General features: G+C 40.8%; 1 protein-coding gene across 1 annotated transcript; it reads right to left on the bottom strand.

The window, feature by feature from the left end:
• Window positions 1–1,220: 1,220 nt before the first annotated feature.
• On the bottom strand, window positions 1,221–22,994 carry LOC311110388 (uncharacterized protein). Its single transcript, XM_084188934.1, has 6 exons — window positions 22,474–22,994; window positions 21,946–22,082; window positions 21,591–21,752; window positions 12,164–12,328; window positions 3,199–3,310; window positions 1,221–3,055 (listed from the first exon to the last, which is right to left on the bottom strand). The coding sequence occupies exons 1-6, from the start codon at window positions 22,751–22,753 to the stop codon at window positions 2,142–2,144; spliced, it is 1,770 nt and encodes a 589-aa protein (XP_084045060.1). The 5' UTR covers window positions 22,754–22,994; the 3' UTR covers window positions 1,221–2,141.
• Between the last annotated feature and the right edge of the window lie 2,288 nt (window positions 22,995–25,282).

The raw sequence follows: 25,282 nt of genomic DNA, 5'->3' as shown, positions 1-25,282 counted from the left end.
CTAATAATTGCGCCAACAGTTGTTGCCTTCTCACCAAGCTGCTTGCCTATTGTCCTGTAGCCCATCCCAGCCTTGTGCAGGTCTACAATTTTATCCCTGATGTCCTTACACAGCTCTCTGGTCTTGGCCATTGTGGAGAGGTTGGAGTCTGTTTGATTGAGTGTGTGGACATGTGTCTTTTATACAGGTAACGAGTTCAAACAGGTGCAGTTAATACAGGTAATGAGTGGAAAACAGGAGGGCTTCTTAAAGAAAAACTAACAGGTCTGTGAGAGCCGGAATTCTTACTGGTTGGTAGGTGATCAAATACTTATGTCATGCAATAAAATGCAAATTAATTACTTAAAAATCATACAATGTGTATTTCTGGATTTTTTTTTTAGATTCCGTCTCTCACAGTTGAAGTGTACCTATGATAAAAAATTACAGACCTTTACTTGCTATATAAGTAGGAAAGCCTGCAAAATCGGCAGTGTATCAAATACTTGTTCTCCCCACTGTAGATATAGAACAAAAATATTTCAACTGGGCCGCGTCTCTGGCAACCTAACCTATAGAATGAACGACCAGCCGGATTGGGTAGCAACGCTAGATTTGTGTCGGGACTATATCCTGTGAAAGGATGAAAATCATCAAAATAAAGTAATGAAAATATGTCAATCATTATTTGAATATGTTGGTAACCCATTGTATAAAAGGGCTAATGCCCTCGAAGCCGGTGTTTGGAGGATATATTGGCACGACGACAACACCCTGACAATATATTCTCCAAACTCCGGCTTCGAGGGCATTATCACTTCTATACAACGGGTTACCAACACATTCAAATAATGATTGACATATTTTCATTAAATGTTATTTTGATGAATTTATTCATAGTATTTCATCCTTCGACGGGCTATAGTCCCGACACAAATCTAGTGTTGCTACCCAATACGGCTGGTTGTTCATTGTATCGGTTAAGTTTGCCAGACGCGACCCCCTCGCTAACAGTGACAGAAAAATCAGTAACAGAATGACTACAATTGAATTGGCCACAATAGGAAATCATAGTAGTCTCAAAACAGTTACAGTAAAGCACAGTAGAGTACAGTACAGTAAAGAATAGTAGAGTAAAAAAAAGTATAGTTCAGTACAGTACAGCACACGAGTAGAGTACAGTATAATGTAATATACTCTACTGGACTTTACTGTACTTTTCTTTACTGTGCTCTACTGTACTGAACTATACTGTGATTTGCTCTACTGTGCTGTGATGTCCAAACTTGTGAAACATAGACCTCTATGATTGGTACAGATTTGGTCTGGTCTTGACCAACCAAATTTGGTCTTGTTTGGGGGCGGAGCTCATTAGAATAATAGCCAGTGTGTAGTATAATACCCAAACATGCAAAGGAGGATTACATTTGTCTACCTTTGTGTACCTATTCAGGATACATCACCATGAAGAGAATGACACTCATTATTATGCATTTCTATATAGTACAGATCAAGGACCTATGTCATTATGTTACCATCATTCTGTTACTGGGTGTTGATCCATTTCACTTACTGTAGTTCAATTTCCAAAATAGTTTTTTGCAAACTCAAGGTGTCATATCATCGCTGAGACCCCATTCTTTCTGCAGACATATTTGAATCTTAATTCTGAGTAGATATTTAACAAAGATTTTGGAAAACAAAAAACTGTTATTCTTTTACCAAACTTTGCATCTGCGCTGTTCCTCAAGTAAATGTGTTTTAGTAAAATATTCAGTGGCAATTGTTAAAAGTAGACATGAATTAAGGCACTATCATTATCTCACTATGAAACACCAGTATCAACCTAAAGAGACAAAGTTTGTCACCCTTCATCAGTGAAGCAATTTTACAGACACCATCACACCAACCATCGCCATATCATCTACTCTGCCTCATCATACATATTCTTTCCTCAGTTCACCTCATCCAGTTCCCTACTACATCCAAAATCAACAGAATTAACTACAAACAAACTAACTCCTATTACATTACATGACACTATACATGGGCTGAGTGCATTTTCTGTTGGTGTATCCTAAGGTAGCTCCTCTCTGAGAACCTCTTCCCGCAGTGTGTACAGGCAAACGACCTTTCTCCCGTGTGGACCTTCAGGTGCATCTTCAGCTGATGCTGGTGGGAGAACTTATTCTCACACTGGGGCAGCTGTAGGGTTTCTCCCCTGTGTGGACCCTCTGGTGCCTCTTCAGGTTGGACGAGTGTGAAAAACTGGCCCGGCACAAGTGGCAGCCGAATGGTTTCTCCCCTGTGTGGACCCTCTGGTGTCTCTTCAAGTTGGACGAGTGGGAGAAACTAGCCCGGCACAGGTTGCAGCTGAACGGTTTCTCTCCCATGTGCAACCTCTGGTGGATTGCCACCTGTTGGGGGAAACTGAAGGCTTTCCCACAGAACGAACACGGGAAGCGCTTCTCTTTGTTGCCGCCACCTTTACTGATTCTGTCTCCACTACTGTCATTTGTCGATGGGCTTGTGTAGCTATTTAGTTTTGAGGCACTGGCATTGTCTGAGATCTGGTTTATTAGGAGAGTGTGAGGAGGACGAATGTCAGGGAGTGTCTGTGGGTCCATGTTCCAGTTGATAGATCCCGTAGAAGGCAGGCTGAAGGCAGAACCTGTTAGGGGGTTAACCTGAGGCGCCATCAGTCTCTCTGAATCACAACTATAGGAGCAAGACAGAGCATCGCTAGCAGAGTCTGTTTCTGTTCTCTCCCGCCGCATATGGACACCTCCCCGTTCCTGCAGACCAAATCTACGCCTCGGCCTGGTCTCATCCAGTCTGTTGTCATGGAGACTAAGATTGGATGTTTTGTGTTCGACTGTCCGTTTCTGGTTGTGGTTAACGGTGTTGTTCCCTACCCCAGAGTTGAGGACACCGTCCCATCCACTGACCTCCACTTTGTCACCTCTGATCCTGGCCTGCTCAGTGATGTCGTCACCTGGGACATTGGCTGCACCTGTCTGGGTCTGGGAATCCAAGATGGCCACCCAGTCTCCTCTATTAGCCTCCAGCCAACCACCTGCAGGAAGTGGTTACAAAATAGACTTTAAAAATATGGCAAAGAAAACTCTACATATGGAGTTGTATGGACAAAATAATAGCCAGGTGCATCACTATTCCCATTGAAGTATATCTATTATGTTCTGTGTATTACTCCCTTACCTTGCTCCCCCATCTTTAGTCCACCCAGCAGATCAATGCTCTCTGGTCCGTCTTCTATTGTCTCCTCTTTGACTAGCAGCAGATCAGGGTTCCCATCCTCCATGTCTACTGACTACAATAGTAAAGGTTGGGTTTAGTTGGCACTATTTGGGTTGGACTTGTATCATTGAAAGGCATGTATGCAAACACACACATACATATATACATATATACATATATATATATATATATATATATATATATATATATATATATATATATATTTGTTATTTGCATCCCCATCAGCTTTTGCAGAAGCAGCAGCTACTCTTCCTGGGGTCCACAAAAAACACAAAGGATGACATGTAACAAAACAATGATACAGTGATAGACAAGGACAGTTCACACAAATTTTAAATACGATATACAAAAAATGAAGCGTGTGTTCGTGTGTCTGTATGTGTGTCGCCTCACAGTCCCCGCCGTTCAATGAGATGCTTGAGTAATTGGAGATGGGAGATCCATGCGATCATGGCTCAGTATAATACTGTGCATTGCCGTGAATTCGTTTTGGACTTGGGGACTGTGAAGAGATCCCTGGTGGCATGTATTGTGGGGTATGTATGGGTGTCTGAGCTGAATGTTATTTGATTATGCAGACAATCTGGAATTTTCATCACAGTAATATTTCTGATGAAAACTAGAATAAAAGCAGTTAAGCAGTTAATCTCTCATCAACCCTCAACCAGGAAAGACTGGCATGCATGTTGTTGATGCTAGTTATGTATGTGCAGTTAAGGGCAAGGCGTGCTACTCTGTTTTGAGCCAGCTGCAGCTTTGCTAGGTCTTTATTTGCTGCACTTGACCTTATTACCGGACAGTCATCAAGATGGGCCAAGACAAGAGCCTTAACAGTTGATTTTACAGTTTTTGCAGGACAGTTAGTTGATTTGTGTCAAAAACGCTGAATATAACAGACATACCCCTCCCCATCTTCACAACAACTCTGTCATTATGACTTGACCACGATGACTTGACCATGGTGAGGAGAAGCTCCGTGGACCCTTAATGTCCGGAAGTAATTTAGCCATTCATTGTATTCATTGCGATCTGTAGAGTTGCTATTTTCTTGAGTTTCCTCGTGTCAATTACCTTGTGACATACCTGGATTACTCTTTTTATATTTTAAAGTCAGATTTAATCAACAAATACGATAGTCAGTCGAAAAAAGGTTAATCTGGCTGTGTTGGCAATATCACTTCATATCCCATCGAGCCAAGCTGGGAGAGGCTACCCATTGTCACAGTTCCAAGACCAGTCAGAAACGTCCAGCTAACCCTAGGCTAATGACGCCGGTGGATCTCAAAACTGAACTTGGATCCACGTTAAGTAGCAATGATGTAAATGATGTAAATGTAATATCCTCCACCACCATAGTCTTACAACAGATATCTCGAACCAGAAATGACTATTTAAAAAAACAATACATAATTTAAGTTTCTTCCCAGCTAATTTCTTATTTACATGATTGTTTAACTAGCAAAGGAGTTTTGAAGTTGAGGGTGCAGTATTTATGAAGTTTGGCAATGAGGACAAAAACTAGCATAGTTCAGCTAGCCAGCTAGTTCAGCTAGCCAGCTAGTTCAGCCCACTGAGGTATAATAAGAACGATTTGGCCTGGGAAAAGGAGCTGGGCCTAGTGCGCATGTGCACCAGCTGTTCTCACAGGCGCACTAGGTTAATTAATGAGACAGTAGTTTTTATGCCCTGATATTAGGAGCTGGCGGCAAAAAGTTACATTAAACAATTCAGAGACTGTAACGAATAAATCAGATGACAGAGAGCAAATATATATACAATCCCGAAATCAGCAGTAACTGTCAATAGTAAAACAAACCTTAAAATGATTTTTGAGTGAACCCTTAATACAGAAAATTAATGGTGAATTCGCTTCTGGACACGGTAGACTCCTCCTCACCACCACTCTTTTGAACATCCAATATTATACAGTGAGGGGAAAAAAGTATTGATCCCCTGCTGATGTTGTACGTTTGCCCACTGACAAAGAAATGATCAGTCTATAATTTTAATGGTAGGTTTATTTGAACAGTGAGAGACAGAATAACAACAAAAATCCAGAAAAACGCATGTCAAAAATGTTATAAATTGATTTGCATTTTAATGAGGGAAATCAGTATTTGACTCCTCTGCAAAACATGACTTAGTACTTGGTGGCAAAACCCTTGTTGGCAATCAGAGGTCAGACGTTTCTTGTAGTTGGCCACCAGGTTTGCACACATCTCAGGAGGGATTTTGTCCCACTCCTCTTTGCAGATCTTCTCCAAGTCATTAAGGTTTCGAGACTGACGTTTGGCAACTCGAACCTTCAGCTCCCTCCACAGATTTTCTATGGGATTAAGGTCTGGAGACTGGCTAGGCCACTCCAGGACCTTAATGTGCTTCTTCTTGAGCCCCTCCTTTGTTGCCTTGGCCGTGTGTTTTGGGTCATTGTCATGCCGGAATACCCATCCATGACCCATTTTCAATGCCCTGGCTGAGGGAAGGAGGTTCTCACACAAGATTTGATGGTACATGGCCCCGTCCATCGTTCCTTTGATGCTGTGAAGTTGTCCTTTCCCCTTAGCAGAAAAACATGCCCAAAGCATAATGTTTCCACCTCCATGTTTGACGGTGGGGATGGTATTCTTGGGGTATTAGGCAGCATTCCTCCTCCTCCAAACACGGCGAGTTGAGTTGATACCAAAGAGCTCGATTTTGGTCTCATCTGACCACAACACTTTCACCCAGTTCTCCTCTGAATCATTCAGATGTTCATTGACAAACTTCAGACGTGCATGTATATGTGCTTTCTTGAGCAGGGGGACCTTGCGGGCGCTGCAGGATTTCAGTCCTTCACGGCGTAGTGTGTTACCAATTGTTTTCTTGGTGACTATGGTCCCAGCTGCCTTGAGATCATTGACAAGATCCTCCCGTGTAGTTCTGGGTTGATTCCTCACCGTTCTCATGATCATTGCAACTCCACGAGGTGAGATCTTGCACGGAGCCCCAGGCCGAGGGAGATTGACAGTTATTTTGTGTTTCTTCCATTTGCGAATAATCGCACCAACTGTTGTCACCTTCTCACCAAGCTGCTTGGCGATGGTCTTGTAGCCCATTCCAGCCTTGTGTAGGTCTACAATCTTGTCCCTGACATCCTTGGAGAGCTCTTTGGTCTTGGCCATGGTGGAGAGTTTGGAATCTGATTGATTCATTGCTTCTGTGGACAGGTGTCTTTTATACAGGTAACAAACTGAGATTAGGAGCACTCCCTTTAAGAGTGTGCTCCTAAACTCAGCTCGTTACCTGTATAAAAGTCACCTGGGAGCCAGAAATCTTTCTGATTGAGAGGGGGTCAAATACTTATTTCCCTCATTAAAATGCTAATCAATTCATAACATTTTTGACATGCGTTTTTCTGGATTTTGTTGTTGTTATTCAGTCTCTCACTGTTCAAATAAACCTACCATTAAAATTATAGACTGATCATTTCTTTGTCAGTGGGCAAATGTACAAAATCAGCAGGGGATCAAATACTTTTTTCCCCTCACTGTACCTAGGAGTTTAGCTTCCTCAACATGCTCAAATGGTCACACCCTTTATGCACAACTCCAGTTGAGGTTTAGGTCTTGGAGAATGTTTTGAACCAAATACAATGCTTTTAGTTTTAGATGTTTTTAAGACCAGTTTATGAATCACCCATTCTGATACTAACTAATTTAGAATTTCAGTGAGCGCACTGGCTTTGGGTGCTGACATGTAGAGTGTGGAATCTGCATACATAGTCATTCTAGCTTCATGTAAGACCAGTGGCAAATCTTTTTTTTTTATGAAGAGTAACAGCCCAAGGCAACTGCCCTGATGGACACAGCACTGTACATATCTGATGTTAGAGAAGCTTCCATTGAAAAACAATCTGGGTTCTATTGGATAAGGAACTCTCCAACCATGAAATGGCAGGTGATGTAAAGCCATTGCAAATTAGTTTCTTCAATAACAATTTATGATCAATAACAAAGGCTGCACTGAAATCTAACAATACAGCTCCAACTATCATCTTATTATCAATTTATTTTAACCAATCATCAGTGCAGTACAAGTTGAGTGCCCTTCTCTGTATGCATGCTGAAAGTCAGTAGTTAACTTGTTCTCTGAAAAACAGCATTGCATTTGGTCAAACAATTCTCTCCATCAGTTACTAAGAACAGGCAGCAAACTGATTTGGGGGCTGTTAGAGCCAGCAAGGGTGCTTAACTATTTTTAGGCAGTGGAATTACTTTAGCTTCCTTCCACGCCTGGTTAAAGTTATAGCTAATACATGTGGCAATAAAGTCTTCTACCATTCTCAATAGATCCCATCAAGGTTGTCTATACCTGGTGGCTTATCATTATGGATATCAGTTTTTCCAACTCTCCCACACTAACTTGTGGTCCTCTGTAGCTCAGCTGGTAGAGCACGGCGCTTGTAACGCCAAGGTAGTGGGTTCGATCCCCGGGACCACCCATACACAAAAATGTATGCACGCATGACTGTAAGTCGCTTTGGATAAAAGCGTCTGCTAAATGGCATATTATTATTATTATTATTAACTTGACCAAATTCAAAACAGCAATCATCCTCTTTCATTATAAGATATTTTATACATACATTTTATGGTTCAGTGTTGTCCAAGTTTTTCCACTTTACTAATGAAATTAGTCATTGACATTATTGGCAATACCGAAAGGTTTTGTTTATAAATGACCCATCAATTTCAATGAACAATGGAGATGAATTGGGTTTTCTGCCCATGATATCATTTAAGGTACTTCACAAGTATTTTTCCATTACGTTTTATGTCATTTATCTTGGTTTGGTAATATAATTGAATCTTATTTTTGTTAAGTTTAGTAAAAATATAAATACATCTACAAATGTAGATCTATTTATATGCATGTCAACCAATCAGCTGAGCAGCCTGACTTGTTTGCCACCTCTTTTGCATTTCTTTGAACTAGTGTTGTCACGATAACAACATTTTACAAACTATACGATACCAGGCCAAGTATCACAATACCGAGTAGTAACACGATACTGAAATTCACACTTCTACTCAATAGAACACATTGAATTTAACTTCACACTGTTCAGTGTATAATATAATACTGCATAGAATGGCTGATATGCTTATATTTGCAAAGGCCTACGTGTGATTTGGCTGGAGGAATGGGAGGAAGGAATGTCATTGTGTCAGTAAGGGGGAAACACACTGCATGAAACCTTTACTCTTTAGTTAATACACGCACACACACACACACCCTCTCTCCCTTCCACACACACACTCTCTGTCTGTCTCCCTCACTCACACACCACTCGCTCTCTCCCACAAACACACACTGCTCCCAACTTTTACAACTTTAGGCACCAAACAGAATTTAAGGAATACCAGAAAGAAATAGATTTTTGATATAGTTTAGGCTTACATTAGGCCTATATGAATCCTACCTTTTGAAGCACATCTCATGAGTAGCAGACCCTTTCCTTTCTTCCTGTGCCAATCAAATTTGCCAGGTTATTAGCTAGCTACAGTAGGTAACATGACTGAACAACGCTGTTATTTATCAAAACAATAATTAGCGACCCGGGATTAGTTTAAAACGGCCTGCGACATGGTTTGTGAAATTATATAAAATGTGCGTGAATCCCGCTAGAAAGAAAAAAGTAATCTCCGGTCAAATCTTTTTAACCGTTTAGGCTAGAGACGAGCCGTTTTCTTTGCCGTAAAGCTGAAAGAATGCATGTCGCGAAGCAGTGCTTCGTTTTCCCTCTCTGACACTCAGCGGCTGCCTGACAGTGAACTTGCAAAGTCTACTCAGACTGGTCTGTGCTCTTGGTTATAACAGTATCAATACACCCAGTCACTACAAAGATACAGGCGTTCTTCCTAACTCAGTTGCCGGAGAGGAAGGAAACCACTCAGGGATTTCACCCTGAGGCCAATGGTGACTTTAAAACAGTTACAGAGTTTAATGGCTGTGATAGGAGAAAACTGAGGATGGATCAACAACATTGTAGTTCCTACACAAGGCTAACCTAATTGACAGAGTGAAAAGAAGGAAGCCTGTACAGAATACAAGGCACTAAAGAAATACTCTTAGAGACTTACCTTTGAAAGGAATAATCTCTGCCAAAGGTGCTTCTACAAAGTATCGACTCAGGGGTGTGAATACTTATTTCTGTATTTCATGTTCATTTATTTTTTGGGCAAAAATGTCTAAAAACATGTTTTCTCTTTGTCATTATGAGATATTGTGTGTAGGTGGGTGAGATTTATTTATTTGTAATCAATTTTGAATTCAGGCTGTAACAACAAAATGTGGAATAGGTCAATAGGTATTAATACTTTCTGAAGGCACTGTAATTAATATGGGCTATTCTTAGCCCTTTTCTGGGTAACTTATCTGAGATGAACATAATATGAAGAGAAAAATAATAAATTGTTTAGCTAAGAGTCAGTCAATCAGGTACTTTTGAGTGACAGTTGGTGTATGTGTGTGATGTTGGGCTGAAGCTACTGACCCGGAAGCTTGGCTCTCTCACTACTCCCAGGCTTTTGTGACGGCGGGTGGACAATGAGTTTGTTGTAGCAGATGTAAGCAATGTCCTCACACTATCTGGCAGCTTTCATAGCTGGGATATATTCGTTCTGCCTCTGGCAACAGCTTCAGAGAAGTCCTCGTTTAGGAAGATAATGGTTCCTCTCAAGTTCTTGGCTCTCTCCAGAACAGCCATCTTGTCCTTGAACCTTAGGAACTTGACCACTATCGGCCTGGGTCTGTCACCTGGGCTGGTTACAGGTTTTCCAGACCTGTGGGCACGCTCCACCTCAATCTTCTTTTGATCCATCTGCAGCTTTTCAGTGATCATTTTCTCACTTTCTCGTCAGACTCCGTCCAGGTCTCATGTGTAGACTGGTATGCCATCCACAACAATGTTATTCCTCCTGGACTGTCCCTCCTAGATAGTCTGTTTTCTCAGTCATCTGTAATAATAATTCACAAACACTGCTGATGTCATCTCGCGTGGACTTAGTTTGTTGTCATCTTGCTGCAAGTCTCTTCCATGACATTCACCTCTCCCACGTCAGATCGTCCATTATTTTGTTAGTCGAGTCCACTAGTATTTGGACAAAGCTCTTGAAGCCATTTTCCTGTTGCTGTAACAATTGCTTGTAGAAATATTTTTGTTGATTTAAAAGATCACGCACCTGTGACAGCGTAACACTGTCCTCTCCATTACTCCAACCTCCTTTAACTTTGGGCGGCATGATGGTAACAACGTAGGCTAATGCTGGTACTCCACGCAATTCCAGACAGCACAGCTCGCAGGGCCGATGGAAACGGCAACAAACAGCAGGAATTGAAACAGCCACAAACTCAGGACTATCCGCCGTCCCAGCCACAAGGGCTAACCGCGTTGCGGGCTGTGTTCAAATTGTCAAGGAAACCTGGCTAGCTTAATAGCTAGCAGCTAGGCTAGCTGTTTCGCCAAGCTGCAGCGCTTCAGACTTTACGGTTTGGCAGTGTCCCGGGACAGATAGAGGTACCCAGCAACTGAGCTAATCGCATCGCAGGTTCCAAATTAAACAGGTAGGCTAGTAAAAAATAAACGTTTTCAGAAACGTAAAAAATAAAAAAGCGCTCTCGTTCCGTATGCAGCATGCGTCGCTCTCTGATGACGTTACTCTGCAAGCACTCACAGGTGTGCCATTGCCAAAACTGTTGACCAGGCTGTTAGAGCTGCTATCTGACCATGTTACCTTAGACAGCCTCGGTTGATTTAAAACGTGTACTTAATTGTGGGCAAGACTAAATATATGTTGTTCTCTAATTCTTGCAAAAATGTTTCAGATGGACTACATTTCTATTCACTGGATGGTTGGTTCTCCCATCGATCGGGTTCCCACATATAAATATCTGGCCATTTGGATTGACAAAGATTTCATGTTTAAAAAAAAGTATGGATGAGCTAGTTAAAAAAATAAGATTGATTGTGGGATATATATATTTTTAAATATATCTTTCCTTTCCCTACATAGCAGAACGCAGATTGTACAGTCAACTTTCCTGCTAATTCTTGACTATGGCGAGTGACTCCATTTACCAGAATGCAGCAGTCACTACTCTTAAACCTTTAGATAATAATAATATGCCATTTAGCAGACGCTTTTATCCAAAGCGACTTACCATAGTGCCCTTCGCTTTATCACAGCTGACAGTTTTAATATTCGCCACTCCATCCTGTATCAAATTGGCAGGTCCTCATTAAAATTACTCCTTTTTGTTTACAAAGCTCTACTACACAAACTTCCAACTTACCTAACTTCATTGTTAAAGTATAAAAACATGACATACCAAACCCGTTCACAGGGTTGGTTAACTCTTGAGGTTCCTCAGGTCTCCACCGAACTAGGTAAATCCACTTTTAGTTTTAATGCACCTCATTGATGGAACCAACTACAAAATACATTACAATTGGATGTTCTGGTGCCTCTCGGACAATTTTAAAATATTGATTGGGGCCCTTCGTAACTGTTTTTCTTGAATATTTGTAAAGTGCTGCATTTTTGTTTGTTTTACATTGTATCTGATTTGATTTAATTGTGTCTTATGAATTGTATAAGCAGGGCTCCCTTGTGAAAGAGACCCTGGTCTCAATGATGACTCCCTGTTTAAACAAAGGTAAAATAAAAATTAATGTCAACATCAGGGCCGGTATCCAGAAGGAGTCTCAGAGTAGGAGTGCTGATCTAAGATCTGTCTATATAATCTTATTCATTATGATCTACAAGGCTAAACTGATCCTAGATCAGCACTCCTACTCTGAGAGGCTTTGTGGATACAGGCCCTGAACTAATACTATTCAGACAGTAGTTTACAGTGGGCTCACCTCAGTGAGACTGTGTGTGGTCCTGTCCTGCTCAGCTGGTTCAACTGTGGGTTCAGGAGGAGGTGTAGTCTGGTTGTCCTCCATAACCATGGTCCCCTCAGGGTTCCCCAGACCCTCCTCACACCCCTCCTCCTTCACCAGCAGCACCTCTGGACCCTCCTCCTCCTGGAAGAGACAGGTGATACAGATTACACAGACATACACTCCCTCAGGTACGTACACACAGATAATAAACACACTTTCAACATGGAGTGTTTACCCATCCCCACTACATGAGTCCTATACTGTAGTTACAGAATGACTTCATTGTTGTTAAACCAATCATAGTGGACATAAACATGTTGTGGGTAAAAATAAGTCAGCTATAATAAATTCAAAGTCACCATCAGAGAAACCTGACAAAACTATTTTGGCATGTACAGTAGGTGTTTGTTAGTGTGTGGGTATGTGTAGCTATATTTGGTTATAAAGCGCTGTTGTGTGTATGCAGAATAGGGTGAGATCAGATGTGTATACTAAAGAGAGTCTCAATGAAAGTCTGCATGAAAAGTCCCATTTTGTGTTTATTCAACACACACCATATGAAAACCAAACATGCACGTCTCAACTACAAATCTGCATGATAAACTACTTTCATTTTCTCATAAAAAATGTATTGGGAAAGAAATTAAGTCGGTTAATGGAAGTAATGAAATAGGCATTTGTCAACATCATATAGCCTACACAGTACAACACAATATGTAACATACTTTTTAGGCTTATATATGCCTAGGGCTGGGCGATATGGCCTAAAAATCATCTAGATTTTTTCAAACTTATGGGCGATTCATGATCTACATCTCGATTTTCTAAAGTTCTCTAAATAAGATTTTTTGCCCAATTAAAGGTAAATACAATGCATTTCAAACGGTCATAAATAATCTAATGAATTCAGGGCTTGTAAAATTATACCTAGGCTAAATATAAGCCTTCCACAACCATAAGACCCACTTATAAATTAATTATTTTATCAAAATAGTTTAACCTGCTTTTTTGCAATAATCACTGATCTGGCTTTCAAGTCTATGAAAATGCAATTTTTGTTAAACATTTTACCAGAACCATGCACATCCACTAACAATGACCAACTTCTTGTAGCAGGCATTATATAAAATTAACACAGGTCTCATAAACAATCTCTCAAGCACAAGCCCACGTGCTAGTGAGTAGCCAGCTAATCTTTATATTTAAAGTCTAGCCAACTTCAAATCAAAGCTTATTGGTTAACTTGGATCTATTTGCTTGCTAACAAGGTAGAACAGTTGAACTGTTAGGAATGCACCCTCCTGTCCTTCTCCAACTGTTTGAACAACAGCCTGTTCACTTTGTTTAGATGTTGAAATCAAGTGGCCTACCTGGATAAGAAGATGCTTATCTCAGAATGAGAACGAGTTGCCAATTCCTTAGATAAATAATAATATTTTTCAATGCTCATTGCACATTTAGAAAACACAGACTAGACAGCTAGCACATAACACTCTGTGGCTAAATACTGCTAGTGGTACGTGGTACCATAATGCCGAGTGCGCGACAGAACTGAGCATACATTTTCCACAATCATGTTAATTTATACTCTCGTTTTAGTAGGATCTGAAAAAAAGGGTATCGTTAGAAAAGTTATCTTTCATCAATGTTGTTGCAGGGGGAGGGGCTTGGTGTCTGTGTGCGAGTGGGAAGGTGCACAGAGCACACAGCACAGAAGGAGCGAAGGAGACGAGACCAACAAGACAGTGCCTTCAGAAAGTATTCACACCCCTTTACTTTTTCCACGTTTTGTTGTGTTACAGCCTGAATTGTAAGATTGTGTGTCACTGGCCTACACACAATACCCCATAATGTTAAAGTGAAATTCTGTTTTTAGAAATGTTTACAAATTAATTAAAAATGAAAAGCTGAAATGTCTGGAGTCAATAAGTATTCAACCCTGTAACTCAGTTGGTAGAGCATGGCGCTTGCAACGCCAGGGTTGTGGGTTCGTTTCCCACGGGGGGCCAGTATGAAAATGTATGCACTCACTAACTGTAAGTCGCTCTGGATAAGAGCGTCTGCTAAATGACTAAAATGTAAATGTAACCCATTTGTTATGGCAAGCCTAATTAAGTTCAGGAGTTAAAATTTGCTTAACAAGTGACATAATAAGTTGCATGGACTCACTCTGTGCAATAATAGTGTTTAACAACATTTTTATGACTACCTCATCTCTGTACCCCACACATACAATCATCTATAAAGTCCCACAGTCGAGCAGTGAATTTCAAACACAGATACAACCACAAAGACCAGGGAGGTTTTCCAATGCCTCGCAAATAAGGGCACCTATTGGTAGATAGCTTTTTAAAAAAGCAGACATTGAATATCCCTTTGAGCATGGTGAAGTTATTAATTACAATTTGGATGGTGTATCAATGCACCCAGTCACTACAAAGATGGAGGCATCCTTCTTAACTCAGTTGCCGGAGAGGAAGGAAACCGCTCAAGGATTTCACCATGAGGCCAATGGTGACTTTAAAACAGTTACAGAGTTTAATGGCTGTGATAGGAGAAAACTGAGGATGGATCAACAACATCGTAGTTACTCCACAATATTAACCTAAATTACAGAGTGAAAAGAAGGAAGCCTGTACAGAATAAAAATATTCCAAAACATGCCTCCTGCAATAAGGCACTAAAGTAAAACCACAAAAAAATGTGGCAAAGAAATAAAAGTCCTGAATACAAAGTGTTGTGTTTGGGGCAAATCCAACAACACATCACTGAGTACCAGTCTTCATATTTTCAAGCATGGTGATGGCTGCATCATGTTATGGGTCAGCTTGTGAATCGGCAAAGGACTAGGGAGTTTTTTAGGATAAGAAGAAACTGAATATAGCTAAGCACAGGCAAATGCCTAGAGGAAAACCTGGTTCAGTTTGTTTTCCAACAGACACTGGGAGACAAATTCACCTTTCAGCAGGACAATAACCTAAAACAAGGCCAAATAAACTCAGCAAAAAAAGAAACGTCCCTTTTTCAGGACCCTGTCTTTCAAAGATAATTTGTAAAGATCCAAATAACTTCACAGATCTTCATTGTAAAGGGTTTAAACACTGTTTCCCATGCTTGTTCAATGAACCATAAACAATTAATGAACATGCACCTGTGGAACGGTCGATAAGACACTAACAGCTTACAGACGGTACACAATTAAGGTCACAGTTATGAAAACCTAGGACACTAAAGAGGCCTTTCTACTGTCTCTGAAAAACACCAAAAGAAAGATGCCCAGGGTCCCTGCTCATATGCGTGAACGTGCCTTAGGCATGCTGCAAGGAGGCATGAGGACTGCAGATGTGGCCAGGGCAATAAATTGCAATGTCCGTACTGTGAGACGCCTAAGACAGCGCTACAGGGAGACAGCTGATCGTCCTCGCAGTCGCAGACCACGTGTAACAACACCTGCACAGGATCGGTACATCCGAACATCACACCTGTGGGACAGGTACAGGATGGCAACAACAACTGCCCGAGTTACACCAGGAACGCACAATCCCTCCATCAGTGCTCAGACTGTCTGCAATAGGCTGAGAGAGGCTGGACTGAGGGCTTGTAGGCCTGTTGTAAGGCAGGTCCTCACCAGACATCACCGGCAACAACGTCGCTTATGGGCACAAACCCACCGTCGCTGGACCATACAGGACTGACAAAAAGTGCTCTTCACTGACGAGTCGCAGTTTGTCTCACCAGGGGTGATGGTCGGATTCGCGTTTATCGTCGAAGGAATGAGCGTTACGCCGAGACCTGTACTCTGGAGCGGGATCGATTTGGAGGTGGAGGGTCCGTCATGGTCTGGGGTGGTGTGTCACAGCATCATCGGACTGAGACTGTTGTCATTGCAGGAAATCTCAATGCTGTGCGTTACAGGGAAGACATCCTCCTCCCTCATTTGGTACCCTTCCTGCAGGCTCATCCTGACATGACCCTCCAGCATGACAATGCCACCAGCCATACTGCTCGTTCTGTGCGTGATTTCCTGCAAGACAGGAATGTCAGTGTTCTTCCATGGCCAGCAAAGAGCCCAAATCTCAATCCCATTGAGCAGGTCTGGGACCTGTTGGATTGGAGGGTGAGGGCTAGGGCCATTCCCCCCAGAAATGTCCGGGAACTTCTCACAGCAAGAACTGGCAAATCTGGTGCAGTCCATGAGGAGGAGATGCACTACAGTACTTAATGAAGCTGGTGGCCACACCAGAAACTGACTGTTACTTTTGATTTTGACCCCCCCCCCTTTGTTTTTTTGTTTTTTGGGGGGGGGGGGGATGGATCAGCTTAATATTGCAGATAGATTGTATCTTCTATCAATGTAATTGTCTGCATCACTTCCAATCCCCCATGTTTTTTTTATTTTTTATATATATATTCCCCTTTATTACTTTTCAACCCCACCATCCTTTCCCTACTTGGAGTAAATTAGTGAACAACAACGCCCAGGCCTCTACTTCCGGTCTATACTTACTATCTACACCTTATGGACAGAGTTAATTTTACAATAATTCTATATATATATATATATATATATATATATATATATATATATATATATATATATATATATATATATATATATATTTATTTATTTTTTTGCTCCTGAACCTCTTCTACTCTCAACCTCTCCGATCATTTTCATGATGTCCATCCGGTTTGCTTCTAAATGCCATATCTTTCTAACTGTGCTCTTTCCCAAAAGCTCCCAACATACAACCTATATACTTATTATGGACACAGTATGCTTACATTATTAGCTATCTTTGTTATTATTTGTTGTTATTTGTTATTAGTCCCATCCTTCAACTCTATTCAATACCTCCCATCTATCTCTTAACACCATCCATATAGGATTTCTATTTGCCATATATATTTCAACCGTACTGTGATGTTTTACAAAAGTTCTGAACCTTTCTATTCTCATTGCTTCTACAGATTGTGAATTAAAAATAAACATTTTTGCTAAAAGTATTATTATATTATTGATTGATTGACTATGACTTTTCAGATCACCCAGTAATGCTATCTGCAAGGTTAGCTCCAGGTAAATATTGCAATCCTTTAGCCATTCCTGGACCTGTGTCCAAAAACAAGCTACAAATGGACAGAACCAAAACAAATGATCTAATGATTCTATCTCTTCACAGCAAAATCTGCAGAGCTGGGAAGATTGTATCCCCCATATAAATAACATTCTATTGGTAGCAAGAATTTTATATAATAATTTAAATTGAAAGATTCTAATTTTTGAATCCGGTGTCGTTTTGCGTGTCAGTTCATAAACACTATGCCATGGGATCGGTACGTCAAAGATCTCTGACCAACTATTTTGCAATCTATATGGGACGGCTGTCAATCCTTTGGTCCTTAAGTGAAACTGATATACTTTTTTATTTATCACAGTTTTCCTTAACCAATTATGTTCTTTAATGCAAGGCCGACAGACAAGTTCCTTACTTTCTCCCCCTTCAACTTTCCTCTTCCACTTTTGCGGTAAGGCTGCAATTATTTGGTTGTAATTTTGGGTAGAGCAGACATTTCCATATGTTTTTGTTAGCTGCATGTGCGACATAACTCCACCAGTCCTACCGATGATATCATTTACGAAGATTATACCTTTTTTAAACATTCTGTCAAAAAATAAAGGTTTTTTGTCAATTAGTATATTTGAATTTAACCACAATATTTGTTGCATTATTTGTTCTGTCGTTTCTGGAGGATTAAATTGAAATTGCAACCAACTTTCTATGGCTTGTTTTAGAAATAGTGACATTTGGGAGATTATTTCCTTTTCAAATAACTGAAAGTGAGAGGTTGTAATCTGAATAAAGGGAAAAAGGCTTTTCTTGAACAGTGGGTGAGACAATCTTACTAATTTGCTTGAGAACCAGTTCGGATTTAAGTATAACTTTTGGATGACTGAAGATTTTAGTGATAGGTCTAATGCTTTAATATTTAATAATTTCTGTCCTCCGAATTCATATTCATTATATAAATATGCTCTTTTAATTTTGTCTGGCTTGCCGTTCCAAATAAAATTGAATATTTTTTTCTCATATAATTTAAAAAACTGTTTGCTAGGCGTAGGCAAGACCATAAGCAAATAGGTAAACTGGGATAATACTAAAGAGTTAATCAGGGTGATTTTTCCACAAATTGACAGGTATTTTCCTTTCCATGGTAGTAAGATCTTATCTATTTTTGCTAACTTTCTATTAAAATTTATTGAAGTGAGATCATTTATTTCCTTTGGGATATGTATTCCGAGTATATCCACATCACCATCAGACCATTTTATTGGTAAACTACATGGTAATGTAAAAATTGTATTTTTTAGTGATCCAATACGTAATATAGTACATTTGTCATAATTTGGTTTTAATCCAGAGAGGTTAGAAAATGTATCTAGATCCTCTATGAGGCTGTGGAGGGATTCTAGTTGTGGATCTAAAAGAAAACATGAATCATCTGCGACCCCCCCTTTGTTAAGAGACACATTATTCAATTTCTGTTAGTCACATGTTATGATGAGTTTCTCGGGTATCAAGTAATTCATGATGCAAGAAGATATTTAATTTAATAGGTACCCTGGTACGTTATAACAAAAGAGAGTGCTTTGCCTCTTGCTGTTCCCAACTACTGAACAAAGAACATATCTGATACCCTCTGTTACACATTTCTCCAACCACATCTGTTAACCATCAGTGGGCACTTTCTTCTCTGATGTTATTCCTTTTTCCCCCCCAAGTCAGTATATCATATCCATCAATCATTCTACCATAAAGATCAGTAATCTCCCATGACATAATGGAATGCAGACTCAGTGGCACCAAGCCACTTATCTACTAACTCTAACCTGGTTCCCACAACACTATGAAAACCTCATAACAGTCACATGTCTGTGGAACTTGTTCAGTTTGTGTGTCAGTTGTTGAATCTTGTTATGTTCATACAAATATTTACACATGTTAAGTTTGCTGAAAATAAACGCAGTTGACAGTGAGAGGACGTTTCTTTTTTTGCTGAGTTTATATACTGGAGTTGCTTACCAAGACGACGTTGAATGTTCCTGAGGGGCCGAGTTACAGTTGACTTAAATCTACTTGAAAATCTATTGCAAACCTTGAAAATGGCTGTCTAGCAATTATCAACAACCAACTTGGCAGAGCTTGAATAATTTTTTAAGAATAATGTGCAAATATTGTACAATCCAGGTGTGGAAAGCTCTTAGAGACTTACCCAGAAAGACTCACCGCTGTAATCGCTGCCAATGGTGACTCTAACATGTATTGACTTAGGGGTGTGAATACTTATGTAAATTAGATATTTCTGTATTTCATTTTCAATACATTTGCAACAATTTATAAAAACATGTTTTCACTTTTTCATTATGGGGTATTGTGTGTAGATGGGCGAGAAAAAACAATTATTTAATCAATTTTGAATTCAGGCTGTAACAAAATGTGGAAGAGGTCGAGGGGTATGAATACTTTCTGAAGGCACCGTAGAACGCAAAAAATATATACAAATAAAAACTCAATTCTTGCGATACAGGCATTTGAAACATCTCGCTAAAACATTAATTTGATATATCACCCAGCCCTATATATGCCATATAATTCACACAATGTCTGGATGCAATATTCTACCCAGGAATATTCAACACTGAAATTTGTAACTCTCGTAATTCCAAATGCGTCTGTGGATCTTTTTCGTGCTAACAACAATGACAATTCATCTTTCAAATCAAATTGTATTGGTCACATACACATATTTAGCACGATATTGCAGGTGTAGCGAAATGCTTGTGTTCCTAGCTCCAACAGTGCAGTAGTATCTAACAATTTCACAACAATACACACAAATCTAAAAGTATAAGAATGGAATTAAGAAATATATAAGTTTTAGATCGAGCAATGTCGGAGTTGCATTGACTAAAATATAGTACAATAGAATATCCTAATATACATATGAGATGAGTAAAGCAATATGTAAACATTTTTAAAGTGACTAGCGTTCCATTTTTAAAGTGGCCAGTGATTCCATGTCTATGTATATAGGGCAGCAGCCTCTAAGGTGCAGGGTTGCACCGGGTGGAAGCTGGTCTGATGGCCTTGAGATAGAATCTGTGTTTCAGTCTCTCTGTCCCAGCTTTGATGCACCTGTACTGACCTCACCTTCTGGATGATGTATTTAATGCATGGTTTGATCTAACAGTCAGAAGCTATCGAGTGAAATGGTTACTTTCTATGTTATAGAGTGGAACGGTTTTTCTGCTGGTGTATCCTGCGGTAGCTCCTCTCTGAGCACCTCTTCCTGCAGTACGTACTGGCAAATGGCCTCTCTCCCATGTGGACCTTTAGGTGCATCTTCATCTGGTGCTGCCGGTAAAATCTCTTCTGACAATGGGGTCAGCTGTATTATTTCTCCCCTTGTGGACCCTCTGGTGTCTCTTCAGGTGACCAGCCTGGGCGAAGGCCATGGGACACTGGGAACAGCTGAAGGGTTTCTCCCCTGTGTGGACCCTCTGGTGCCTCTTCAGGTCACCAGCCTGAGCGAAGGCCATGGGACACTGGGTACAGCTGAAGGGTTTCACCCCTGTGTGGACCCTCTGGTGGATCTCCACCTTCTGGGGGCAGCTGAAGCCTTTGTTACAGAAAATGCAGAGGAACCGTTTCTCTTTACTTTTGCCTGATGTTGCTCCCCCACCCCGAGCCTGGGCTCTAGCCGTGTCATTTGAGTTCAATCCCTGATCGAAAAGGACGCGGCCGTGTGAATCGGAAGGCCCCATCGACCTGGACACTGGGTCGCGATTCCTGAACATGTGTAAAGGGGAGTGGGCCGCGACATTTGGATTTGTCTCTAAGCTTTCCCTGTAATCTAAGAAATCTCTGCCCTGTGAGAGTCCATCTCCTAGGTGACTATCTGCATTCCATGTGGGAGGAACGTTGCCCTCCACTTTCACAGTCACTTTATCTACGACCAGACCCTCCCCTTTCTCATCTAGGCACCCTTCAGAGTATACACTACTACTGTACTGGTTCCAGTCCCCTCTAGACAGATCAGTCTGTGTCTCTAAAGCCAAGGGCATGTTCCCAGGGTCCATCTCTGTAGCATAAGAACAAGATGGATCATCACCTCCAGTGTCTAACGCGTCACCATCACCACAGGTATGAACCATTCTCTGGCTCTGGTGAAATACCGGTAAATAATCTGAGCCAGAAGCAGGAGGACAGTCCAGTCTCCCCAGGCCCAGTCTCTCTGGGTCTGATCTGTGGTCAGATCCTGTGTGTAATTGCATTTGTGTTACAGTTAAAGTCTCTGTGTCTGTCTCTGACTTGAGGACGGCGTTCGGCGTTCCACTGACCTCCGTGATGCTGCGTCGGGTCCTGAGCTGCACGGTGGTGGGGTCCTCCGTGGCTACAGGGGGCGCTCCAGCCGCTCCATTCTGGATGTCTCTGCTGTTCCGTGGGTCCTCCTTTCCTTCAGACCTCTCGTGCTTGACCCCAGGACCTGCAGCCTCTGTAGACTGACACAAGAAGAGCGGAGGTTATTAACGGTACAAGAGTTGAATTGGATAACAATGTCATAGGGAAGTCTCACAAGCTCCCCTATGGCAGATAAATTAGGATGTACATGTAAGCAAGTGAACAGCTGAGGGGAGCCTTTCTGAAATAAGCTGGTCACATTTGATGCACTGTAATTGAATGTAACACTATTACACTATCTTCTAATTCGATAACGTGCTGGGTTGAGGTTCCACTCCCCTCATCAACAGTGATTGGTTGGTCATCGCTCCATGTATTGTGTCCTGCTGGCTTCACAAAGCTCCTGTGGCCTCCAGTGAGATGTCTTTCACCTGAGAGAATGATTGGGGAAAAGAGGTGGTTTAGGTACCGTCAATGCTATATTGTACACTATTGACACTGTCTAGAATTGGCAAGGATGTAAGGTAACACTTCTCATAACTTCTTGACATAATATTTATTCATCTATGTATTATATTCCATGCATAACATTGTTTTCATTGAGTAAATAGGAAATGCAGTAAATCAAGAATCTGGTTAGAATATGACTGTCTTTGCGCAAGATAGCTTACTAATCAGGGGAATTATTGCACACTATCCAACAACTGACCAAGACCCAATTCTGGGTAACACATCTGCACACAGAGCGGAATGGGGCGACAGTCACTGAGCTATATATGAACTGCGACAGGCCGTGCAGCCTCGGCATTCTGCAAAATGTACCTCTTGCCATTCTTCTGTGTCGGTCAAGGATCTTGACACTACTGGGACTGCCAACGATGCGCTCTCGCATTGTCCTCTCTGCGCGCTCCCGTGCCACCTTCAGTTCCAGTAGCTGTAGTTTCCTTTGCAATGCCCTGTTTTCTTTCTGGCTTTGAGTCATTTCCAAACGAAACACTGCATAGTCGTCGTCTACGAGTTTACAGATCTCTACCACAGCTGCGTTCGCTAGCACCTCCATAATGGAGGCTATTTGAGTGTGAAAAACCATACAGTTAGCCATTGTTAGCTAACGTTACTTACTAGCAGTTAGTTAGCGTTACCAAGATAACATTTATCAACCAGGTCCTGTCTTCAACGCAAATTAAACACTACATGGGGTAAGTATGTGATGCTGTGCAGTTAAATTAGTCATATTATGAGTTCCATGGTGTTAATAAACGTATAAATAACAACAATAAAAACGCTAACGTGGAAATGGTTCTTGGTTACTGTTCACTTCCGTTGACTTCTTCTTCTTCTCTGGTATAGTGCCAGTCGGTATTAAATAGAACGATGTGGGCACAGCCCGCCTGTGGTGAAAACAACCTGTGGTCACCTAATTGTCTCACAGCAAAAACTTGACCTTTTTCAAACGCAATTTTGTAGTTGTCTGCTTGTTTTAGTCAATTACAAAACTACATTCAAGAAAATTACAACATGTCTAAAGATAATGTAACAGGTCAAAGAATTACAGATTTTTGCAACCGTTCATTTTCTATTTTTTATTTTATTTTGTGAGTTGATTTCACCAAAATATTGTATTGTTCAGCATTTCGTGTAGTCTACAGATATTGGGAGAGTTAGTTGTGTAAGTGCGCCCTCTAGAGTTGGTTTGGTTATATGCGGAGGGAGGTCATGCTTTTCTCAGTCTGCATTGTACTCGGCTGGGAGAGGTATGTATTCACTTCGGCGTGACATAAACTTGATATACCTGTTAAAACTAAAACGTTTCAGTGCACATAGTAACTTGTATGTATATTATATGATGAGTGTACGTACATTTAATCAAGCTGTGTCGTGAATTTAGCCATTTTTGAGAGTTGAGAAATTGCTAACTTAGCTAACCTCGTGTTCTGTTTAGCTGTAAGTTAGCAATCATCATTCTATCCTCTTGTATGAAGCTCACGTTGTTCTTTTTATGTTAGGCGGATTCTGGTCGAGGGTAGAGTTTTGAACATTTTCTCTCTTTGATGTTGAACAGGTATGTATTCCCTATATCAGGTTAAAAATATGTGTTCATTTAAAATGTTTTCATGTATTGATTAGTGTTTAATGGCACTGAAAAGCTCAAATGTGAAGGATTACATGTTGCTTCGTGCATATTACTGTATGTATTACCTATTTGAAAGATGGTTTATGTCATGTTGCACAGTATTATGTAAAGGCTAAAAGCTCAGAGTTTTTGGCAGAGATAACATGAATATGACACATACATAAGATATACACCAGATGCAATGTTTATTTTCCAATGATGTTGTATTTTATTCCTTGTATTTTTGAATGTGATTATACTGAGTCTGCATTGTACTCGGCTGGGAGAGGTGGATTCTGGTCGAGGGTAGAGTTTTGAACATTTTCTCTCTTTGATGTTGAACAGATTGAGAGAGTTGTACACAATAAAGTGCCTTCAAGTACGCCAGTGTGTTGTCTTCAGTGCACCGGAACACAACGCAGTAGTCGGCAACGAGCAGACCGAGCCGGCTACAATTACATTGCCTGCTCCTAAGCATTCTCACTATTTAGAAAAACGTAATATTGTTCTTCCCGCATGCCCCTTTCCATGACGGTGCTAACGTTAGCCACGTGCGTGCTAGCTAGTTACCAATCAGAACATTAACATTAAAGGAGTACAGCCTCCCACCAAAATAAATAGTGGGGGTACGCCTTACCGATAAAACATGAGCCTATAACAATAATGAAAACAAAATGTCAAGAAGACTGTAGGCTATTACACCATTATGTATCATTACCTTATATCAGAGGCATGAAAAATTAGAAAATGGACTTGAAATGCTCCAAAATGCGATGTGAAATTTTACCAAGGCAGAGATTAGTGGCCTACACAGACACCGAGATGCGTACGGACAGCGGTGGAGGCATAAATATTGGCCTAATGACAATCGCCAAATGTCATTCCACGTTTTGGTGTTTTGTGTAACAGATATCTCTTTCCATTTTCCACTGTTTGAAGGCTGGAAATATGTTTTAAGTGGATGAATGTGCGCTGGTAGCCTAGTAAAGGAGACCTTTGAAGTGATTGAATGACAATCAGATGAAAACACCATGAGTCATTACTGGTTGTGTTTATGCCACAATAAAAGGTAATACATTTTAAAAGTCAAATGACAAATATTTATGACTAGGCCCACAGAGATGCTATTGAATTAATAGGGATTCTAAATATAATGATATGATTAGGCCTTACGCTGGCCCGCCCATTAGGCTACCATCTAGAGCGGCAGTTTAAGGGCGCCATTTTCCGTGCTAAACTGACTAAGACGCACCTCCAACAACACATAACACCTCATATTATTCTGCCCCAAAACAATGATAACTTCTCTCAACCAGTGGCATGAGGCCTATTTAGGTGAGCGCTGATGCCGCCCCATGATAAGCATTGCCCACTTTGTCAAAGGCAGGGGTGCAAAATATTATTTACCTTGTCCATGCCCAGCACGCCTCTCCAAGGTGATGTTGGAGAGACGCAGCGCTTCGGCGCTCCATCAAATCATTTAACATAAATTATGTAGCTTACGGTTGAAAGAGTAGT

The sequence above is a fragment of the Coregonus lavaretus genome (assembly GCF_964263955.1).
Source record: "Coregonus lavaretus genome assembly, contig: SUPER_35_unloc_5, whole genome shotgun sequence".
In the NCBI taxonomy this organism is placed as follows: Eukaryota; Metazoa; Chordata; class Actinopteri; order Salmoniformes; family Salmonidae; genus Coregonus; species Coregonus lavaretus.
Note: the sequence above shows the minus strand (reverse complement) of the source record. Positions and strands in the feature narration are given on the sequence as shown.

Coding starts and splice junctions, on each gene's coding strand:
- LOC311110388 (XM_084188934.1), bottom strand. CDS start 22,753: ATGGCTAACTGTATGGTTTTTCACACTCAAATAGCCTCCATTATGGAG. Junction 22,083..22,473: donor ACACAGAAGAATGGCAAGAG/GTACATTTTGCA, acceptor TCATTCTCTCAG/GTGAAAGACATCTCACTGGA. Junction 21,753..21,945: donor TTATCGAATTAGAAGATAGT/GTAATAGTGTTA, acceptor TTCTTGTGTCAG/TCTACAGAGGCTGCAGGTCC.